The following is an 18,457-nucleotide window of genomic DNA, read 5'->3' on the forward strand; positions in this document are numbered from 1 at the left end:
AGAAATAAGCCTTTAATACTCCGAGGACTCAGGAGAGGGTAACTACACTCACAATACAGACTTAAGTGAAACCCCTCACGCAACTTATCGGTGTCTCCGGCGGTGTCCTGCGCGTCGCGGTTTCTTTGGACATACTTTTTTCTTTACGCACAACACGGCGGACACATCCACCTGCTTCAGAGGTCAACTCTGTCTCATGGCACACTTGTCCATGTCTCATTTACTGGAGCCAGTTGAACGATAATCTAATCTGGTTGTTCCGACGGTGATAGAGGACCGCTTTAACCACCATGCCGCCCAAGAAAAAGGTAAAATATCCAGTATTCTGGTGTTTTCTTTTCGTGCGTGCGTGTGTTGTGTGTACGTGTGTCTGTGCGTGTATGTGTGTGTGTGTGTGTGTGTGTGTGAGTGTGTGAACAGGAAGGGTAGAAGAATGCACCATCTGTTGCACTCGGCGTTAATCCTTGTGTGAGGCCTTTCCACATCATCGCACTCACTAAGACAGTCACAATGCGCGGTTCAGATAGAGACGCAGCTCATGCTGCATGTATCATGTCATGTGTCTAGTTGAAAATCACGGGCTTCAGAGAGAGTTGTATAACCAATGGCCTGTGAAGATCAGATGGATTTAGTCGTATGCCCTTCTCTTCCACTCACTCTTGGACTTTCTGTCAACTCTGTGTGCTTTTGGAACAGATTTCACTCCATATGTTCTACATGTAGCAGCAGCAGTGGGTGCAGTCAAGTTCCTGTTGCTCATGCTGTACAAGCCATCAATGCACACACTGATTTCATGAGCTGCATCTTTCTTACCTATAAGTAAAAAAGTAATTGTGATGTTATAACCTACATCTTTCTCATCATTTGCCTGAAAAAAATTTAAATAAAAAAAAAAAATGTAATATTTTACTTACAATTGAAGTCAATACCAATATTAAACACATGCAGAGAGAGAGAACTGATCTCTTTTAGTGAGAAACCACCCCTTTGTGCTTCTCGTGCATTGCCGTTGCATTCAAGTCACAAAGCGATGCAATGACAACGTTTTGTCATCAGTCTATATCCGTATTTTCATGTGAAATAATGCGTTTTTTGTGTTGTTCAAAACTTGCAAGAGCTCGTGTCGAGCGTGTGAGCTAGCAAAATGTCAAAACAATGATAGCATTGTTATACAGACTTGCTCTGGTTAAACCATTTGTAAAACACGTTTGACCGTGTAAAATATTGCCCAAATGCTGACATTTTGCCGGCTCTACAATCTCCGTTAGCACCTGCCCGATCTGTACTGCGCATGTGCCACTTTTAACAGCTGTCAGTGTTGAGTTAATATCTTGTTTGTTGGCCAGAAAATCAGTAAATGCAGGTTCAGGGTTCGTGAAATACTTTCAGAACAACATTAATTCTAGGTTTTTTAAAGATCTCTGGGTGTTTACTAAAACAGATCATGATCAGCTCTGTGACTCGAATGTAAAGATAACACATGAGGGTCACAAAGAGGAGCTTGTGGAAACCTCACAGTCTCTGGACGGCCTACTGTCTTGCACTACAGTGTGCTACATAGTGCTGCTGGCCCACTGCTTGTTACCTAGAATAGGAAAAGCCTCTTAGTAGCTGTGCCTCAGGGCATTACATCCAGATACCTGCTCTCCTTCCGGACAGGAAGTAGAGTAATAAGGCGAGTAAACCCGTTTCCTTTGGGGTTAGGACGGTTTCCAAGTTGATGATAGTGTTTTTGTCATTTTTAAATATCCATTTTTTGTGTGTTTCACCTCCTAAAAACTGTTCTCAATGTTTTTTATACTGTAGAAGAGTGACAGAGATGACAGTTAGTGGTGGTTCAATAATTGCCTCAGTGAGAGGATCATAACAGGAATGGTTGGCAAGTTTTTTTAATAATCTCCCCCACACATCCCTCCTTATACCAGCAGTAATCGTGTTGCATCATAATGATGTGCCATGCAGAAGAGCAGGGAGACTTGCTATCTATGAACGATGAATGATAGATGAAATGTATCTGCTGCAGGAGCCAAGCGATCCAGTAATTAAGTTGTATGGATGATATTATTGCAGCTACTGTATCTCTATCCGATGACTGTCGGGGGAGCTGGAGACCACGCGGTCCAAGCAGCAGCGTTGGCTGTCTGTGAGGAGGTTGCGTTTGTCTCTCTCGCTCTAAATCCTGGATTGACGCATGCTATCTTAATCTCCTTACTCAGAGACAATCATGACCCAGAGAGAGGAGCCCAAATCTCTGTAGAAGTAAATGCTTTCTATGAGTAGTCAATAGAGAAATGATATGAAAATCGTATATGATGTTAAGAAATGTATGTTACTCTTGTCATTACATTTACAATTGGTGTCAGGCCTGACAACTGCAGTCGGCAGAAAAAATTTGGTTATTTTACGTTCCTGAAAACCACGGGGTACTTTGAATCTCGACGTTTCTGAATCAAAAATATGTTTCATGAATACGTTTCATATTGATTTATTACCTCAGTAAACATTGTAAACATGAGTTTATCGCTAGTTTCAAGTCTTCTTCAATACAGCTTGATGTTCATTTCGTAAATGATGGTCCACTTAAAGCACAACAGACCATAAAGCAGAGTATGCTTTAGGGCGGGCTTACTGCGATCGACAGGTAGCTACCCTACCAGAGCCGTATACGGCGTCTCTAAAATACCTTCCGTACATTGGTTACAAAAAACCAAGATGTCAACGCCCAAATCGTTTCCAACCAACCTATGAAGCCGACGTTAGCTTAATTAACGAGTTAGCTACAGCTGATGAAATCTGTAGAAATCCACGGCCATCGACTATAAATGGGAAGTTTGCTTTTATTTACCTCCGTCTGAATTTAAGGAGTTATTGTTTAAAAAATGACTGATAATTGGAGTGGTCATGGGAAACTGCACATGTGCTCATATGAGAGAAAGGAAAGCTTAACAGGTGTAGCAACAGTAAACTTTATTTTCGTAACCACAAACTGGTGACATCAGTTATAATGCAACCCATATTAACATACTGTATTGACATAAATCGGTTGTAGTGCTGCACAGATTCGCTGCCACTCTTGATCTATAATTGGAGATCTAAAGGGCCGTGATGCAGCTTTTAACTCCACAGACGAAGGCTGGTGCCAAAGTAAAGGTGGCGGTGCCAGCCGGGCCGTATCTGCTCTATGGAAGCGTCAGGCAGAGGGCATGGAGCCAGTCTCCTTCAGACAGATGATGCAGAGCAGCTGATTAGACGGGGCGTCGGAGGAAACCGGACACACATACTGCATGTTAATGAAGCAGAGATAGAGTAGCAAAGAAATCAGCGCAGTATCCGGAAAAACACATTAAAGTAAATGAGCAGCTAAACTGCCAGAGGATTGGTGTTATTGGGTGAAATGTTGCTGTTCCTCTCCAGCAGAAAGAGCTAAAACAAGAAAATATTTGTGAATTTGTGAACACCCGGGCTTCATGCCAGTGAGCTAATTGGAAATTAGTCACAATTACATCAGTGTCCCGCTCGTGCTAGTAAACGCTGCTTGGGAGGCATGCAGCGTTTTTTTGTCCTTTTTGACACGCAACTTCAAATCCACTGAAGCTCATTCATGTAAGCATATCAGCAAGTTTACCGTGACGTTCCTGCATAATGAGCCTATTTTGCCGGGCAGCTTGTTAGAGTCAGGGTGCTCCCACCAACCACCAAGCTGGAGCTCACTCTCCTCCACCTAGCACAATAGGTCACAATAGGGACACTCAGCTGCCACCGGGATGAAGGCACCACAGACCTGCTCATGCATGGAGCTGCTAATGGTGAGGTGGACACTCTTAACCCTAGTTGTCTTTTCGTAGCCACCAAATGAGAAATAGATAACAGCAGCACCTGGAGAACAGCCAGCAAGGAGCAGGAAGCCTCAGTGGCCTAGCGAGTGGCAAGAGTACACACACACACACCTACACACACACACACACTCATACGTACACACACTTCATCTCTAAATACAAACAAACAGTGCCCGCCTAACCAGGCAGACTCAAAGACACACACACACTTTTCGGTCTGCCACCCGCCCGTCATCCAGACATGATCTCGGTCCCTTGACTGTAAAGCAGAGTATAACTGAAGCCCGTTTTGTCACGTTAACCTCACATACATTTGCCAAACCAACTATTTGTTTCTCATCCTTAAAGCCTTTTTTTTTGTAGAACGGTGTCATGCTGCTTGAACACACCTCCAATAAAGTGCGTCTTCTTGACTTCTGTGGAAAGACTTAAGACCAAAACGTGTACAAGACACACAAAGCTGAGATTCATGCGTCATTGTAAGTGTTTGCAAATGAGCACTAACTGGTTTGGTTGGGCTAAACGTCAGTTTAACTTCCCCACTTTGGATGAAGAGCAGTGCACAGCAGCTTCCCTGAGCTTTTCAATCATCAACATTATAAGACTGAACTGAATGAGTATCATGAAGGTTTCTCAAGTGTGTACATTAAGGGCTCCTAATTCATTTGAACATGGGCTTTTGTTTTATCCTTTGCATAAGTATTTTCTGCTGCAGTATGTTCCTGTTGGTCTGAAGCTTATGTGGGAATTTTACTGACATTTGCACCTAACAATGTCCTCTTTTGTTTTTGGCCCATTAAGCACGATACAAGCGACGCCGGGCTTTGAGACAGTTGTATGTTTCTTATTTTATTAGACCAAGTAACATGTCATCTTGCTGAATTTGAGATTTTGTTTAGTGATCAAAGTAAATTCAGTAAGATCAGTCTGTGTGAGTTTAACTCAGACACATTTCTTGACGTTTCTTCAGCCGCTCAAACTAATCAAACAATAAAAAGCTAAACATGATACATTTGGATGAACTGCTTGCTGTATCTCTCATCTCAGCATTTCTTTCAGACCAGTTCAGTTTGTCCTCTGGGGAATCGCAGGCCTCACGGCCAGCCAGCTGGCTCCCGGTGTCTCGATGGTTCTGATTATTTCAGTTTAGGGATGGAGTCCATCTCCCCAATCAGACGCTGCTTTCCTAATGTACTCTCCTGGCGAGTGCAGAAAGAGCTGTGTAGACGCTTTTGAGCGGGAAAGAAGTCACCTTCAGGTAGCACACGAGAGACGGTGGCTTTAGTTGTTCATGCACCCTCCCGTCATCCCTGTCCTCCACCTTCCTTTGCCCACCCTCCATGCCATATAATCATGCTAATGGGCTGGCGTGGCTGTCCAACTGGGAGGGACACGGGGGACAGAAGGGGAGAGGAAGTAAGGAATGAAGGAAGTAAGGGGGGTTGGATGAGTGAAGAAGAGTTCGAATAAAAGACTGAATTAGAATGGAGCCGTATTGGACATTTTTTTAAAAGACAGGGTATACTGAACTGAATCCCTTGATTTTATCACATAAGGTGCTCCGTCAAAAATAATAATACGGTTGCAATTAATTATTATTTTCAGCATCAGATAATACGCCAGTTTGTCTGTACAGTGTCACAAAATACCCATCTAACCGGTGATGAATTTGCTTTTTGCCAACAATCAGTCAAAAAAAAGTTTTTATGTATCACAAAGAAAAACGTTTGAGAAGGTGGAATCCGAGAATTCAAAATGATTGAAACAATTGACGGTTACAGATGATTATTTTGTTGCGTGACTAATCAATTAATCCATTCAGCTCTAATTAGAGATATACAGTACATGGCTCCAGCCATAAAAAACATTGATGTAAAAAACAATTTATTTGAAAGTATTAGAATTACTCTTGCTTTTAAAACTTGTTTGGTTGTAAAATACAGTCTAGAGTCACATTTTCTATGAACTGAAACCTGCTTGAGACTGCCGTGATTTCTAAATCACCTGCAGTAGAGCTCAACATTGTTTAATAATTCAGCGGGGGCGTTTTGTACTATTGGCTGGGTGACATTGGCTCGCCGGAGAGGCGGGTGCTGTGCGAGCAGATGTCTACACCAGCCATGGGTAAACAGGAAGCCATGCCTGCGCATAATTCTGCCCCGGGGGGAGATTTCCTTCCTCCTCCCCTCTTATTCCCTCCTCACCATGTTGAAGTCTCTCTACATCCTCCTGCTTCTGTAACTAATTCTCTCCGCTAATTACAAACACCATCCCACCACCTTATTAATACGTACGTCATGTCTTCATCCTTCCTGTGTCACATTATTTGAGGCCTTATTTGCCTCCAAGGTTATTTTACTTTTAATTATTTGTTCTCTCCCATGTAAGACAATTTATTTTCAGATGAGCTTTCTGAGCTATTGACTATTTCTGGTTTACTTTTGATAATTTAGTGATACTTTTAGTTCAATTTGTAATTGAGCCATGCATTTTAATCAGTTTTGTCCGATGTGGTGCTAGTACTTTTTGAATAAGGTATTAGTATGCTGTGTTTTTTCCCCATGAAGTTTTCTCTCACAGTAGCCCCTTTTCCCTTGCATCATAAAATAGGGAAGCCCTGTCTCCGACAAAATACATTTATGCTCTAATAATTTGCATTGCCAGAGAAGTTTTGTCGGAACAATAATTGCTGCCTGGATGACGTTCGCTGGCAACTTTTGTTGCAGTCCAGGAAGTGTAACATCTCGACTACACAGACGTCACAGGGAAAAGTTTGTCGTTATGTCATTAGGTTTAGGCTATTAAAATCAAGTGCAATGTATGGTGCCGAGAAATTAAGCCAAAAGCTGCAGTTCCTCAAATGGCCACTCGAGGCTGCCTCTAAAAACAAGGCAAACCCATTGACCTTCATCTTAAAATGCCCAACTTTACAGCAGAAATTAACCTGGTACTAAACAACAATTTTTGGTCCCAATAACTAATTTTCCCGTTCATGACAACTTAAGGGGGGATGAATTTGTATACAACTCACCCGTTTTAATTATATTAAGAGTTCAAGTTAGGCATAATTGAGGACATGGCAGCTTTAAGTGACAGGTTGGTGCCGTCTGAGGTCACTCGCTGCTAGATGTCTGCTCTGCTGCACCATCTGGGCCGGCCTCAGCTCCACCGACGATCCACCTCTTTCCCCATTTTTAGAGTTCGGCAATGTCGTCACTGCCAAGATGGCAACTCTCTTTGAGCTTCACAAGCTCGTAGGTAACGTTGAGGAAACTCTGTCCATACAATTTCTATTTGAGTTCTCAGCTGGCATAAAGACGAGATGCAAGCCAAGCTCTTTCCAAGCTCAATAATGAACATGTTGGGTTTTTTTCAGCTGCAGAAAAACCAAAACGTAAAGACTACAGCATGTTTTTAGAGTTACATGCTGGAACTGTTAGAGGCACGATGGTACCAAACCAGGCAACCTCACTAACAAGATTCTGATAGTTGCAAAAGTTAAACGATGTGACTCCAAAAAAACAAATTGTCATTCTTTACATTTCTGTTTGTGTATGCTGCCTACAAATATTTGCTAATGCAGATAAATTTAATCTAAACAGAATTTTTAGGAGACAGAGTTGAAAAGGTTCAGCTGCAGGAGAGTTTACTCTACTCTGTCGTGCTTCACTAACATTATCATTTGTACTGTTAGCTGTACTTTTGTTTTTCATTGTGAACCTCAATGACACAAAACAGAAGCGATCATTTTAAGATAATTTTTCATCCATATATACGTATTATATATATCAACACCTCTCTGATATACAGTCAACATAAATATTGCATTGCAGGATTCACAAATCGTTGTGTTGGTGGTTCAATCTTCTGCACCTCCTGTCCACATGTCAAAGTGTCCAACAGTGCAAAGATGAAATAAATGACATATAGTGTAAAATGTCGTGGCCTTTACCAAAGTTTCATGTCATTAATATTCACAGAATATCTCTATTATCGTCTTCGACAAGATCAAGATCACAGTGTTGCTAAAATGCACCAGACTGAGCAGACTGTCTGCAACCATAAAGCTGATTTGTGACTTTGGGATGCAAGTGTGTATCTTGAGTGCCATATTGACGCAGAGGGCTGTGCCACCTTTTGGCTATGACACAGAGGGCATTAATTATCATGTCTTTGAGGGGACAATCTAATCGTTGGGACACATGGCACATAAACCTGAGCGTCACAGGGAGGGATCATGCTACAACACGTCGTGACAATTAAAGGGAGGAGGCTTCTAGGGGAGTAAAAAGTAAATGAGAGGCATGTGAACAGTGAAGCATTCAATCAGAACACAAAAGTCTTTAATACTGTTCAATGCACAACGATCACATCGTTGCAGAGAAATTGATAAAACTAATTGTCGTTGCTCTCTGTCTCTCCTGCAGGGAGAGCGTCAGGACTCGGACGTCGTCGAGGAAAGAAACGCCCAGGTGCAGCTGGAGAAGGCCAAGGTACTTTCTCACTGTTGCATCATGGTAACATTACGAACGCGACCCAACGCGACCCAACGCTACCCAACGTGACCCTCACAGAGCGGCAGCTCTCAAGGACACGATTACATCACAGACAGGGAACACACACACCAGGACATCGGATTAGCCGAGCAATATTCTGCTATTAAAATGAGTCATTGCAGTCTTCATCCTTGTCTTCCCTTTATACGCTTGATGTCTGGTGAAGGATGTTAATGAAGGATATTGATTACGGCTCATTCAGTTTAAATGAATTCTGGCCAACTGCTTTGCAGCAAGACAGCAATAACATACATTTACACTGAGATTTACACTGCGTGAAGTGGATGTGAATGTTTGATCGCCGATTTCGGAAAGTGTATTTGCTTGTGTTGTTAAGTAGCAATACGTTGTGCTCGCTAAGCCTCCTTATGTAACACTGTTATGTCATGTGCAATACAAAACACATACTGTGTCTGAGAAGCTATCTGTGGAGTGCGTTTTAGAGAGATGAGGGTGGAGTATGCACTGTTAGGTCATTACACAAATATATAAAAACATCACAGCTGATATCAAACTCTTCCCCTCTCTTTTCCTTCTAAGCAGCGCCCGCTGATAGACGTCCCCTTGAATATTGAATTAAACCCCCCCCCCCTTACGGATTTACTGCGCTGCCACTGGTGCTCTGTAATTAAAGCGGCAAACACACGCAGCCCCTCCCCTGCTGACCCCACGACCTCTCCCACAGCCTCATCGTTCCAAAGTGAAGTAATTAGCAGCCTGATCTGCGTGCCGCTGACATTTGACCCTGATAGGATTACACCACCAACAGGCCCAGGTCAGGAGGAAGCATACGGATATTGTGAAGCAAAGAAGAGGATGCAGTAGGTGTTCATCACAGCAGACGTTTTGAATTTAAATTTAAATTGAAGTTGTGTCATGAAGGAAGGCTCCCAGTAAGCCGTGCCATTGTGACAGCATGAACAATACCAGGACTCTGAAACTGGAGCAGATGAAAATACATTTTAATGAAAAAACTCAAGAAAAATAGAGCATAATATAATACAAGTTGTAAGTTTAACATATGTTGAAGGGATTCAAAGATCACACTATATTGTTCTTTTTCATGCTAAATCACAGGGATATCTCCGGCTCATTTAGAATAGATTTGCTCTGCTCTGTCAACCGTCACAATAGTCATGTTACCCTGCATTAGGCTGCACGGTTGTATCTGTGCACATGATGCATGCGATAACCTAATAATACAGTATGTGTAGATTCATTATAACGTCTAAAATCGATGATTGAAATTGAGTGAAAAGTGAATTTTGTTTGTGTGAAAACTGTGTAAGTGGGTGACATGCAGGGATTAAAGATGACTGTGACATCCATTAGGAATAACATTATGTCACAAACACGTGTCCTGTGTCTCCAGTACAAGCCTGTGGCATTTGCAGTACGTTGCAACTTCTCCTACACGCCAGCAGACGACGACAACGTTCCCGTGCCGGGCCAGGCCGTCACCTTTGAGGCCAGAGACTTCCTCCATGTCAAAGAGGTTGGAAACACACACACACACACACACACACACACACACACACACACACACACACACACACACACACACACACACACACACACACACACACACACACACACACACACACACACACAGGTGGAAGGTCCCAATGACGTTAAATGTAATAATGCAGAGGTAGAATAGAGTCATTAACATCATCAGTGTAAATGAATGTTAGCCAGGCCTTAAACTCACGCTTTTTCTTCTTCTTTTTGATAACCAGAAGTTTAACAATGAGTGGTGGATCGGCCGGCCGGTGAAGGAGGATGGTGTGGTGGGCTTCGTCCCCAGTCCAGTCAATCTGGAAACCATTCTCATCAGAAGAGAAGTGCAGGCGAGGAAAGCTGCCAAGGCCTTAGCCAAGTATGTTCAGCACGTTTCTCTTTTCCACTAGCTTCAACACAACGGGGTAACAAACGAGCACACGAGCCCATGCTGCTTTGTGCTGCCTTATCTTGTAATCCTAATAATAATCTTTATTGGTCCCGCACACATACAAACACAAATATCATTATAAAGTGATATACAGAGGATTATATGACGTTTTCAGCATTCATCTGATGCTCTTTCAAAACATCCACAGATTAGGAAAACTACATTTTGAGCAGAGAGGTGTAATCAGTGGGAAAGGGTCACACCAGGAATTGTTTTGTTGACAGAAGCGAAGCAAGCCTGGCGGGATCAAACCGCAAGGCTGCACTGTGGCAAAAATGAGCTGAGGGCCTCAACTGACCCCTTTATCTCCCACTCTCTATGCATTAGTGTCCAAAGTATCCAACAAATGTAATGCACACAGTTAGGGATGAGTTGTGGTCCAAGTCAAGTCATTTTTCTTTCCTCAAGATGCTTTACACACGTCGAAGCTGACTTATTCGTCGCGTAACTTCCGTACTGTGACACCACTTCCGTAGTCGTTTTAACCCAACGACCTTTCCTTCAACCTAACTTAACCAAGTAGTTTTTTTTTTGCCGAAACACTCTCACTGATAGCTTGTGTTGCTGGACATTCGTCGGAAAACAGAAAACTTCTGGTAAGATATCATAGGAACCATTATGTGAGGACACATTGAACAAGGATCCTGCGGGTTTATGGGGGAGGAGCTGCAGGGCCCAGCTGGTAATCCAGTCTTGAAAGATGAAAAACATGAAAAGGAAAGTATAAGAGCGGAACATTAAAAGGGAGGTCAAGGACAGAAAATCTCCCCACATGCGACGGTTAACAAAGACGTTTGAAAGATATGGAACTACTTTGAGAAGTAGGAATGTTTTCCTTTTGTTGAGTCAGTAGGTTGTTTTACTTTAATCAGTCTGGCTGGCAGGAGGATCCACTACAGACTGAAGGATTTTGACTTGACCCAGTTAGGCTGAAAGAAACTCATCTAGAGGATCTTGGAAATTTGGCTTTGGTGGCAACTGTGTGTGCTGAATCACTTCAAGGGATTTACCCTCCGAGCTTTATATAGCTGTGTCTTATATAAGTAGATATACAGTCTGTAAGCACACATTATTTCAGAGCTTAGACACTAGTGCTCTATTTTCACCATAGATAAGAGACAGATAGATAAATAACTACTTTATTGATCCCTCACTGGGGAAATTCAAATGTTACAGCAGCTCAATAGTCAAAGAAGCAGGCAAAGAAAATACAAACATATAAGATAACAACATAGATTTTTGGAGATGGTAATTGCTTCTATGGTGTGTAGCATTGTACAAGAGAAAACAAAGATAATTGCACAGGATAGGGAAATTGCAAAGGATAAGCTGTCAGGTTGTGATTGTTGCAGTGATCAAATTACATCATGTTGTGCTTTTGTTAAAAACTGAAGTTTCAATAACTGAACATTTTAGTGGGGAAGACATGAGTTCATTCAGGATTGCTCTCTCATTTCAGCAAAGCATCCACTCAAGTAGCTCAAGATATGAACTCAAAGAAATATACCCCTCCATCCCAAGGTCAGTGTGTGTGCTACGCCATATAAAAAGTAAAATATCAAAATGTTTTGTTGTCTATTTGTGATAATTGGCGAGTTAACATGAGACACCTCTCTTATCCTTCTGCATGAGCAGCCAATCAGCAGGTGAAAAAGAAACCGGTAAGCAACTCAATGTTTGTTTCAACTCATTGTTACTCATTTAGATAATCCCAAACACTTTTACAGACCCTTTTTTTATTACAAAGAGCTGAATAAAACAAAAGCAAAAATCTGATTTCATCCATGTTCACTCTGTTTGCACCGCAAGCGACATGTTGCATCAGCAGTTTCTTCTTTGTGTCTGCAGGGGGAGCAGGTGTCTATGTATGATGTAGTGCCTACAATGCGTCCTGTGGTTCTAATGGGACCATCACTGAAGGGCTTAGATGTAAGTCAGCCTCACACACTCTGTAGTCTAAGTTGCTTTTGACTTGTGACGGGTCTAAGATGCTGTAAACCTGAGACACCTAATATATTTCAAATAAATATTGGTATTTGTGTTGAACTTGCATAGAGGAGACTTCTATTTAAATTCCATGTTTCATGTGTGCTTCCAGGTTACAGATATGATGCAAAAAGCACTCTTTGACTTTTTAAAACATCGATTTGAAGGCAGGTAAGTTCTGATTTAATTCTCCAGTGTCACACCTTTCACGTGGAAATAAAACACAATGAAACTGTGTAACACACCCTGTTCCTCTGTCTCCTCTCCAGAATTACTATTACACGGGTCACAGCAGACATCTCTCTGGCTAAGCGCTCCATCCTCAACAACCCTGGCAAAAAGGCCTTAATGGATCGGTCGAACACTCGCTCCAATTTAGGTACATGGCTTCATCATCCCGACCTGGAGCCTCAGTCGTAGCAAATTATCTTTGGCACCACTTTTATCTGGTTGGAGAGCCAGGCAGCCGAGCTTTACCTCATCAGGACAAATCAGATAGCATCGGCCACAGAAAAGTACGCTAAATGAACTTCTAAAATAACCTCTTGTAATTGTTTTAGCTCTCTTGCACTCGTCGTGTTGTCCCTGGTGGCAAACCTCACCCACTTGCAACCTTAATTAGGTTCAAAGAAAGCAACTGATTCCATCTCACCCAGGTCTGAAATGAATGTGTCAGACGTTCCCTTTTTCTTTGCCTGATTGAAACACTGTGCAGCGATGTGATGTACACTGCATAGCTGATCTTTTATTCAAAGAGATGATACTGTCACTGTGTGCACCCGAATGAAGATTGTATTTTGGGAAATATGCTTGTTTGTTTTCTTGCAGAGCGTGAGATGAGCAAATCCCTACCACCTTTATGTTTGTCTGCAATCAAAGCCAGTTAGCTTAACTTAGCACAAAGACTGAAAACAGGTTGACATCTGAGACATAAGCGGGTTTTCGGACTGTCAGTAAAGATTGTGTACTTTCTTTACCCCAGTGGTATTGTGAATTAGGCTCGGTTTAATCCACCCTTGGTTGGGGGATAAGATTTACTTGGTTTTCTCTACTCTTTTCTTTCTCAATGCTCCCTCATCCCAGATGCTGCCGGTATGTATGACTGAAAGCACTGGTAGTCCGTGTCTGTCTGTTTGAATCACCTTCCTTTCATTACCTCATCAGCACCATTAGCCACTGTTCTCACACTGTTCACAACAAGCCGGTGTTTTATCTGTTCATCGTTTTAGTGGGCTTACATTTGTTCAGATGTAATTCACTGTTATGTTTTAGATATTTGTCAGTAGGACTGAAAACAGCCAGTGCCTCTTCCATGCTCTGCTTCCCTTTGCTTCCTCTAGTGGCCATTCTTTAAAATGGTCCTCCCATGAGTGCAACACATCCTGTTTGTCTTGGATTGGTTACCCAGGAAAATAAAAATACATCACTCACTGTAGTAGTCTCACTGAGTAGGCAGTGTTTCGTCATTGGTCGCATTTACAGTTTTTAATCTGTTGAAGGGTTGTGTCATGTGAGCAGCTCACAAGTACGTTTTTACTTGACTCGTTTTACATTAGAAATACAAATATGAGATTTAGTTTTTTGAGTTGAATTGAGATGCAGAAAAAGGTTCGTTTGGTTACAAAACCATATACATGTTACTGTTTGTTCCCATTCATCATGGAATTGTAGGTTAGAGTCAAAAGTCTATTTTTCTGAGCACTTCTCATCTACGCTTGTATCCTCCGCTGAGGTAGATTATGTGATTCAATTAAAATGTCTACAATAGCTACACTAAATGGAACTTGTGGGAAGATTTTGTGTCATCGACTTTTAATCTCAAAATAAGACTTGATCATTTATTTCTCCACTTACCTTGGGTTTGGCAAATCTAACCTTCAAAATAAGATATTTCAGATTCTATATTCATTTCTGCATCTTGAATATATAGAATATAGACAGATGGAAAACTTCACATACCAGCTCTGATAATGGAATTTCATATGAAATCATTCAAAATTGCACACAATGGCATTTCAAATAATGTTTCAAATAAATAATCATACATGTGTGAAATTATAACTCAAAGCTGTGGCTCAGTGATAAGAAAATATATCTAATTTCACGAGTTAAATGTTAACAAGAAAATGAAATATGCACAGCTGATTTTGTTTCCTGGATCTCAGGTGTCAAAGTCGTGCTTTTCCTCTCTGCTCTTGCAGCCCAGATCCAGGGGGAGGTGGAGCGCATCTTCGAGCTGGCCCACAGCCTGCAGCTGGTGGTTCTAGATGCAGACACAATTAACCACCCCATCCAGGTGTCCAAGACCTCCCTGGCGCCGATCCTCATCTACGTCAAGATCTCCTCACCGAAGGTGGGCATCGCCAGAGACCTGCACCTTCTTTTGGACTGACTGTTCCTCAATTCTCTCAATATTTTGTACACTGCATGAACTAAACAAACACGACCCTGTAAAATGCCAACAGCCACCATCACCTTTTTCCCCCCTCCCTCCTTCTCCTCCCTGTAGGTGTTGACGAGACTGATCAAGACTAGAGGGAAGTCACAGACCAAGCATCTTAACGTTCAGATGGTGGCAGCAGACAAGCTCGCCCAGTGCCCTCCGGTGAGTGCCATCTAGTGGCCAACGCGTGAAAGTGGTGCTACTGTTCAGTAATACTGCATTTTATATTGAATAGATGAATGAAAAGATGGATTGTTATCATGCCTGTTATATTAGATACTTCAGTTGTTGCACATAATTATACATTTGGCTTAGCTAGTTGAAGTTGTACTGTAGTACACTGCTAACAACTATCCAGGAATTGAAAGAAAACTGAGTTTGGTGCAAACTGGAAATACACTGGTGGCCCCTTGACTTTTATGCAGGGCTGTGACCACCATTGATGACAGTGACATCATGTCTTCAGTGCTTCTTGCTGTATATTCACAATTTAAAAAATCACATGTGATGGGTATTTTGTCAGACTGAATCCAGTACTTTTAGACTCTGTGTCTAAAGTGCTGAAACAGCATTTAGACCTTAATTTGGTGCCCATGACCTCAGTATTTTTAAATCCTTGCTAAGGCTTTGCTTTTATGCATTCTACAGATATCAGAATTAGTGTTGTTGACTACATTGTCAATTCCACATATTTTCCGAAAGTCGATTTTCGCTGGAAGCCCATGTCAGTGTTTGCATAGTTGTCCTTTTTTTTTTTTTAAGACGACCCTATTCCCTACACCTATTTATTTGAATGTTATTGCAAGAACTAAGTGATTACCAGAGGTGTGTTATTTTTAAACACACCCACACTCATGCCACGTTATCAGGGATGTCGCAGATTATACTTTAAACTGTCCCAGTTATAAAGTAGTCTTTTGTCTGTTTCCTGCTGTTGGTCTTCTATTTATTCCTGTCCATATTCTCATTTTCCTGTAGGAAATGTTTGACGTCATCTTAGATGAGAATCAGCTAACTGACGCCTGTGAGCACGTTGCTGATTATCTGGAGTCTTACTGGAGAGCCACTCATCCGCCAGAGATGGAGCCTGCCAACGCACTAGTGGCCCAGCTGGCCGAGAATACACTGCCCACCAGTCCTTCAGCAATACCGGTACATGACAGACACACATATATATATATATATATATATATAAACAACAATATAGACAACAACTACACAAACAATAAAGGTATAGGATTTAATATAATTCGCAAACATCTCATCCCACTCACCTCATCTGTACAGACAGTCTGCTGAATGTGGAAAAAATGGTTTGCATAGTAAATGATTTGCTTAGCAGGAATGTAGATTTGTCTAGATAGAGGAAATGCACAGTGTGCTGCGTCTCTATCTGTTTCCATTCATTCATCGAACATTTTCATTTCATTTTTCCTCATCCTACTCCACTGGGAAGTTGAAGAAATGAGATAGGTCTGCCTCTGGTGAGTGAGATACCTTCAAATTAAATGCTGTAGCTGAGTTTTCACCGCAGTACTAGAGATGAGTTACAGTAGCATCTTCTATAGAAACTAGCTAGAAATGATGTATATATCAGTCAAGACCAGCCAAACCAAGTGATGACCGAGATCCAGAGTGTACCGAGACCAAGACAAGACCAAAACTATGAGGGATGGAGACCATGTCAAGACCAGGACCAGTGGTGGTCCCACACTGCATGACACACTTACGATAAAATGTGGAGCATGCAAACCAGAGCCACTTATCAAATTGATCTGAAAGATCCATACTCCCATAAAAACAATCACAGAATACAAATGAAGATTCATTTTATTGCCATATAAACTGTTTATTTGTGTATGTACAAGTGTACCACGATAAATGTCTTGGTATAATAATCAAAAGGCATTGCAGAGGTGACTTTTATGTGCTGAGATTTATCTTTGTTTTCTATGAGCACTCACAGTAATGCTGATAACAAATAAATCAGACAATGTTCCGGAAATCTATTGATAACCTGCAGTTATGATCTTGAAATATGTCTTCTTTGACTGAGACCAAGACAAAACAAAGTCAAAATGCGATTGATTCCGAGAGGAGACCTTCAAACTAGTGTATATATTCTCTAAAATAATCCAAGAGGCAGAAAATCCAATAGTAGAATGTAATGGTACAAGTACAAGTATTGTTTTTCCTCCCCTCCTAAGTTTCAGTTCAACCTGAATTTCTAGTTTATGGCATAAAAATAACTTGTTGGTGTTTACCTCCACACCAGCTCTGTCGCTCTAGTGTGTTTACTCCCAATGATGCTTCTTGGAAACCTTGAAATTATAGTCAAATACTAAAAATGGAACTGAATAATAAAACCTATACAGGTTCATTCATCAAGTATCAAGAAAAGTCTAACTTAATACCGGATCAAGAAGATGTATTGCTTGAGTATACTTGAGTGGGAACAGTCTTAATCCTTAATGGCAGTTTGTGATGCAGATTGAGTTCGTAGTATGCAGTACTTTGGGATGTGATTTTTAAACAGCCATAGCCTTGGGCACAGTGTGTTTTTGTGTTAGAGCAAACTTTCTTCATATCATGTCTTTATCATGTACATGTATGTGACATTACATTGCATTTTTTTGTCCCAGGATGGGCAGAAAAACAAGAAGTCTGCTGCCACTAAGAGGAAGGGTTCCCGGGAGAACCATCTAGACCAGGAGCAACCGCCAGCCCCGGCACAGGAGCCGAGGGCTGAGGAGGAAGAGCAGCTCCTGAAGACCCAACCAAAGAAACCCCAGCACACCCACCACCATCACCACCACCACCACCGCCGGATGGAGCATCACAGCCACGCCCAGCAAAACCAAACATCCGGCGGCGTGGAAGTGCGGTCAAGCAGGGATTACAGACAGAGGCCTCCCCGCAGGCCCCTGCCTGAGGAGAGGGAGGAGGAGGTGGAGGATGCGGTGGGGGAGGACGAGGACGAGGAGGAGACGCGCTATAACCACCGAGGCCATAACCACCACCATCATAACAGCAACCACCACCACCACCACCACCACCACCACCACCAACAACAACAACAACAACAACAACAACAACAACAACATCACCACCGTGGGAACAGCCATTCACACGTCGGGGAAAACTATGAGCAGGAGCACAATGAACGCAACCGTCAGCGTAGGCATCACCAGCATATTCCACCACGGACACACCACACAGATCACTATCCTGCACACAATCATCACAACTACCACGGCAGAGACAGGGACAGAGACAAAGACAGGGACAGAGACAGAGACAGGGACAGAGAAAGACACAAGGACAGGGAAAGAGACGGAGACAGAGATAGGGATCGAGGTAGAGATAGAGATGCACGACAATGGCACAGGGATTCCTATATACACTAGTGACTGTTGTTTGTTGTGGGTTGGTGCATTGTTTTATGCTGCTCAAGTTATAATGCACTAATGGATGGGGCAGGATGCGTCGTCTTTGTGGACTGGATCTGTTTATTTTTACCCTCTGCCACTCACACACACTTTGTCCTTCTTTCTTGTTCTTTACCAGAATTAATATTATCACTGTCCATTTTATTTTCACCTACTTGACATTGGTCGAGATAAATGCAACGTTGTGCTTGTGCACGATGTCTTTGAATTTATATTTTGCATTGGTTGCACAAAAT

General features: G+C 42.1%; 1 protein-coding gene across 1 annotated transcript; it reads left to right on the forward strand.

The window, feature by feature from the left end:
* The first annotated feature begins 290 nt into the window (after nucleotides 1-290).
* Nucleotides 291-18,179, forward strand: cacnb2b (calcium channel, voltage-dependent, beta 2b). The gene is made up of 14 exons (XM_076098016.1): nucleotides 291-308; nucleotides 8,264-8,329; nucleotides 9,765-9,887; nucleotides 10,132-10,271; nucleotides 11,803-11,864; nucleotides 11,979-12,004; nucleotides 12,192-12,272; nucleotides 12,442-12,500; nucleotides 12,599-12,708; nucleotides 13,413-13,421; nucleotides 14,531-14,682; nucleotides 14,839-14,934; nucleotides 15,751-15,924; nucleotides 17,415-18,179. The coding sequence occupies exons 1-14, from the start codon at nucleotides 291-293 to the stop codon at nucleotides 18,177-18,179; spliced, it is 1,881 nt and encodes a 626-aa protein (XP_075954131.1).
* The last annotated feature ends 278 nt before the right edge of the window (nucleotides 18,180-18,457 follow it).

Source organism: Anarhichas minor, unplaced genomic scaffold (genome assembly GCF_050575085.1).
Source record: "Anarhichas minor isolate MPS153535 unplaced genomic scaffold, ASM5057508v1 ptg000024l, whole genome shotgun sequence".
Classification (NCBI taxonomy): domain Eukaryota; kingdom Metazoa; phylum Chordata; class Actinopteri; order Perciformes; family Anarhichadidae; genus Anarhichas; species Anarhichas minor.